Raw genomic sequence first — 5,770 nt, 5'->3', positions numbered from 1 at the left:
ACATCTGGCGCAGAGAAACGCATCTGGTACATCTGGCACTTGAAGGTGCATCTGGTACATCTATTATTGGGAGGATTCAAGTCAAGATGGAGATTTGCTGATATGCCTTGAATCTGGATGTTACATCTAGGCGATGGATGTTACATCACGTACATCATACCGACTCGGTTGCATCAAGAGCGTTGCATCAAGTTATTATGGATGTTACATCTGATCGTGGGCTTAGGCCCATGAGTCCATTTAGTCTAGGGTTTTAGATGCGAGATGTTACTATATATATCTTGTATTCGAAGTAACCCTAAACTTGCACTCTGTAAGCTCGATATCGTCTCCAATAATAAGATCTCTCTTTGCCCGTGGATGTAGCTCTAGGGGTGAACCACGTTAAATATCCGTGTCGTAGTTACATCGTTTTTATTCATCTTTTTCCGCATCTGTTCCTTCTCACGTCCGTTACAACACTATATCTCTATAAATGGCCAATATGTTCAATCACACGTCCATTCAGCAGTCTCCTATCCCCAAGTTCTTGAACAAAAACCTTACTGGAAAATGAGTGGAAAAAGTGGCAACAGCGGTGGAGGAGGAAAGAGCAGTGGTGGTAGCGGTGCCGGCGGAGGAGGAGGTGTAAATGCAAGAACTACCTCACAGAGTAAAGCACAGAGTACACCAGAGAATATCTCTACAAAGATATGTGTTATTACTAGTATTTTTTTAAAACGAATTTACAAGTATCTCTTTAAACAGAACTCGAACAAGATCAAGACCCTTCTTGACTTGCTCTCCTAGCCTCACACGTCCTAAGATCGAATACAAGATCACTAGAACCTCTACCCCTTAGCCCTTAATGTTATTCACTCTCTTACAAGCTTAGCGAACTCCACTCTTATGCTAAGAATACAATTCTCTCGACAACCCTAATCAACAGGTCGAGTATGACTATATATACAATACATCCAAGTCGGCTATCCACGCCTATCTACCCAATATTCTCTATCTACCCAAATAAGGCAAGTTCCTTAAAACTTCTCCAAAGCCTTTTAGAAAACTTCCATCGTGAGATCTCCCTTCTCCAAGGTGAATCTCTTCAAGTTTGTTCCCCAAGATATCTTCGTATCAACTTAGCCTTGATCCGCAATTCATTCTTCAAGTCGCAATCTTCATCTTGACTTGTTCATCCGCACGTACACTTCTCTGTTGCAGACTCTGCTCCCTTCGCTGATGTACTTGCGTCTGTATCAGAACGTCCATCTGATCTTTGCATCTACAATCTCCCCCTTTTAGCTTTGGATATCTATCAAGTACCTGCACAGATCCGCTCAAACAACCACACACATTCGAACATATATATCATGAATAATATGTGCATTAAAATTGAAATGAAGGTTCAAAACATGCGAGTTCAAGAGTTAGAGATAAACATAAAACCAAAACACCAAAAACCAATAACATTGTTTTATCTATCACTCCCCCATAATTACAAAACGAGAGAAAAAAAATAAATTTTTCTCCCCCATAATCTAGTTCTACTGGCCATCCTGCGGCTGCGGATCGTCTGCCTCTTCTTCAACTCCTGCTTGAGAGCATACATAGTTAAAATTCATAAAGATCAGAGTAAATAAATAACCAGATAGAAGACTTACTTGGAACAACATGCTTGCAATCTGTCCCACGACGCTCGTCAGAGTCTGCATCGCAGTTGCAAGTTGTTGAATTGCTTCGGAGGTCATATCTAAAGCCAGCTTTGCCTCTTCAGCATCTATCGGTTGCCCTGGAGATGCAACTGATCCGAGGTGAATGATCTGGAACTTTCCAGCAGCCCTCGGAGACTGTCTTGGTGGCACATACCCAGAAGGATCAGTCCTCTCAGATCGTGGAGTGCTTGGAGGTGGTTCAGAAGTAGGTGATGCAGTTGATGTTGATGCAGATTTTCCTCTCTTCTTGGTCTGCTTCTGAGCCTTCTTCTCAGCCTCTCGTGCTTCCTCTTGGTTCTAGAGATAAATCTCACCCAAACGAGAATCCTTCTTGTATGGGATTACATGAAAAAGTTTCTCCCTTGGCTTTCTCTTCAACTCGAATTGAGTTTGAAGGACTCCAAAGATTGTGCGAGGAAGAATTAGCCAGCGCTTATCTTTCTTTCGTCCCTCCTTTTGAAGCACTGCTAAGTTCAGAATCTAGGCGTAAAACATCTCTCCAACATCAACTCTTATTCCGTGAAACATCTTGTAGATGATTCGAGCACAATCAGCTGATACAGCATTCTTGTGAGATGATGGCACCCAGTTGTATGCTGAGAGGATCACAAGTGCAGCCTTGCACGGAGACAGATATCGAGTTGTAAGATTCCTGAGACTCAATGTGCCTTCTGTCAGGAATTCTGCCAACTCATCAATCGTGAGTGCATCAGCCATCTCATCAGCTTTCACTTCTTCTTCCGATAGGGGCATGAGATTCAAATACTCATTGATCTTGGTTGGAGAGAATTCAAACCTGTGGCCTCGAACAGTCACTTCTACCCTATCCATGGATGCTCTGGTAATTTCTCTAGGCAGTGCAACGTAGAACTCCTTCACAATTTCTGGAATGTACCCAACCAGACCTGTGACAATTCTCTCTAAGTGACCTTTCTTGATGATATCAAGAAATCCCCATGTGTCTTCAGCATTCAAATCAACAGATCTCTCTGGTATGATTTCTCTAGAGGAGAAACTTTCATACCTATGTTCGGCCACAAGCTTTGCATTCACTGATTTCCTTGTTACCCTTGTTGAAGATCCTTCTGCCATAATTGGTGGTGTAGATGTCTGAGTCTCTGCGACAGATGGGGTAGACTTTCTTGTTGTCTTCCTCACAGGATTGTTTCTTTGAATCGATGTTGGAGCCTTCATTTTCTTACTTTTGGCCTGCTTTTTGATGTTGATCAACAGCTCCACATCCTCAACATCAACTTCTTCCACGCCTTCTGACTCGGTCTTCTCTGAGTCATCTCTTCCTTCGGATTCGTTCCCAGCAGTCATCTTGACCTGAGTTGGTTCGATGATTAGCTTTGCATGGTCTGATTTCTCTGTCATCTGTTCATCCTCGATGTGAGGCTCTGTTGGATCTGATTCAGCATCTGATTCAGTGTTGAGGTGCTCAGTTGCAGTGCCGAACACATCCGACTGGACTGGGATGTTTGACTTCCCTGCGGAGTCGTCTGTTCTTCATCATCGGAATAATCCACGAGACTCAATGGCGGTGGATTTGATGCTTTACCGGCGGAAGTGTTCTTGTTCATCGACATGTTATTGAGAGAGAGAGTTTTCTTTCTTTTTGAGATTTTGAGTTTTGAGAGCAAACAAGAGTTATGAGAGAGATAAGTTAGCGTCTAGGGTTTATCAAGGGGTAATCATTTCCTTTTTGGTGCATTACCTCATGATCTCCTACATATTCGCCATATCTCCCACTCTTTTCTAAAATGGAAGTTTTTCAAATTTCAAAAATTTGAAATCTTCCATTTAGGCTCACACGATCTCTCTTCCTTTTTTCTGATGTCGACACGTATTGTCCACTTATGACTTGATTGGACCGAATCTTCACTGTTCCACTGTGACACTCGATGACATAGACTGGTAACATTTACTCAATGACTTTTGCTGACATAACCACTTAGACAAAAGAACATTTAGTACATTAAACACGCAAGCAATGAGAGAACACTTGTCACACAGATTAATTTTTCAATTTAGAGCATAAAAAAAAAATTTGTTTTACCTTTCCCGTTGGCAACTGTTCGTCGAGTGATCCAGAGGCTGACATAGCTTCTGCTACAGATGCACCCTTCTGCTATACTAGATCCTCATCTGATCATCAGACTTATTTCATGTCTAGCTTTCGCACAAATATGCCTTTATCATGTCTTGACTCAATTTTCAACCTTTATTTGTCATGAGAGAGCTGGAGGTTGTTATTTCTTTTCTTTTTCTTGTCTTTTTCTTTTTCTTTTTCTCTTTTCTTTTCCAAGAGTTTTCTTGTGCTCCCTTTTTGATGATGGGAGACACATGACATCTTCTTCCCCTTGTTACTTGATTGCTCTCTCGATGCGAAACTCGTATTTTTTGAGATCATGACGGCATATTTGGTAGCTCTTTTCCACTACTCGCTTCTGATGTAAGACAAAATCTGAACTTTGGGTGCCTCTGGATCAACTCTTCTGTCATCCCATGTACACTTACACAAACTTGTTACATCTCACAAACCCCAATGGAGTTTCGAAGAGTAACAAAACGGTTAAGATCTAAAGGTTTAGTAAAAAGATCAGCTAGTTGTAATTCTGTGACAACGTGTTCAATCACTACATGTTGTTCATCGACTAGTTCCCTAATGAAGTGATGTTGAATGTCAATGTGCTTGGTCCTTGAGTGTTGCACCAGATTCTTTGATATGTCGATTGCACTCTTGTTGTCAAGTAGACCAGAAATGATCCAGTATCCATGCCATAGTCAGCAGACATTTGCTTCATCCACATCAATTGTGTGTAGCAACTCCCCATAGCAATGTATACTGCCTCTGCGGTAGACAATGATACATAGTTCTGCTTCTTGCTCAACCATGCAACCAGGTTGTTTCCGAGAAAGAAACACCCCATACTGGTACTCTTTCGATCGTCTACACTTCCAGCCCAATCCCATTTGATCCCTTTGAGTAGTAGATCCCAAGGTTAACTGTGTCTTCGACATATCGAATGATTCTCTTAGTAGCCTCCAGATGAGACTTCTTTGGCTTTGCTTGGTACCTAGCACATATCCCCACACTTAGACTTAGATCTGGTCGACTAGCCGTCAAATAAAGTAGGCTTCCGATCATCCCTCTATACAGCTTTGTGTCCTCTAGTTCACCCTCTTCATCTTTGCAACTTTTGTTTGTCGAGCTCATTGGAGTTTTTTCCTCCTTGCAGCGATCCAGTTGAAACCTCTTCAGTAGTGCCTTTGCATAGGTACTTTGCGAGATGAAAACACCTTCCTCTGTCTGTTGTATTTGTAGCCCTAGGAAATATTTCAACTCTCCCACCATGCTCATCTCAAACTCTTTGGTCATGTCTCGAGTGAAACCATCTACAAGTTGTTAAGATGTTCCTCGAAAAATGATGTCATCAACATAGATCTGAACCACCAGCATCCCTGTTTTATTCTTCAGCACAAACAAAGTTTTATCGACATTTCCTCTGATGTAGCCTTTGTCAACCAGAAAGTTTGTCAACCTTTCATATCATGCTCGAGGTGCTTGCTTCAACCCGTATAGACCTATGTTTTGTTTGTACACATACTCAGGATTATTTGCGTCTTCAAAACCCTTTGGCTGATGTACATATACTTCTTCAGACAATTTCCCATTCAGAAATGTACTCTTAACATCCATTTGGTACACTGTGAAGTTCATGATGCATGCCATTCCAATGAACAGTCTGATAGACTCCAATCTTGCCACTAGAGCAAATGTTTCTTCAAAATCAACTCCCTCGATTTTCGAATACCCCTGAGCTACTAATCTTGCTTTGTTTCTGACCATAATTCCATTCTCATCAATCTTGTTCTTGAAGATCCACTTAGTCCCAACTATGTGACCATCAGATGGCTTCTTCACCAACTCCCATATATCATTTTTGATGAACTGTTCTAGTCCCTCCTGCATGGCTTGAATCCAGAACTCATCCGAAAGTGCTTCGGTGTGGTTTTTTGGTTCAATATTTGAGACAAAGCATGCTGACTGCACCATTTCTCTGAAGTTGATC

General features: G+C 41.7%; 1 protein-coding gene across 1 annotated transcript; it reads right to left on the bottom strand.

Moving 5' to 3' along the window:
* Positions 1–4,647: 4,647 nt before the first annotated feature.
* On the bottom strand, positions 4,648–5,076 carry LOC106303251 (uncharacterized mitochondrial protein AtMg00810-like). Its single transcript, XM_013739572.1, has one exon. The coding sequence runs from the start codon at positions 5,074–5,076 to the stop codon at positions 4,648–4,650; it is 429 nt and encodes a 142-aa protein (XP_013595026.1).
* Between the last annotated feature and the right edge of the window lie 694 nt (positions 5,077–5,770).

This window comes from Brassica oleracea, chromosome C7 (genome assembly GCF_000695525.1).
Source record: "Brassica oleracea var. oleracea cultivar TO1000 chromosome C7, BOL, whole genome shotgun sequence".
NCBI classification, from domain to species: Eukaryota; Viridiplantae; Streptophyta; class Magnoliopsida; order Brassicales; family Brassicaceae; genus Brassica; species Brassica oleracea.
This window is presented reverse-complemented; position numbering and strand designations above follow the sequence as displayed.

What these genes read in the sequence shown, in the direction of transcription:
- LOC106303251 (XM_013739572.1), bottom strand. Translation starts at nt 5,076, where the DNA reads ATGACCAAAGAGTTTGAGATGAGCATGGTGGGAGAGTTGAAATATTTC.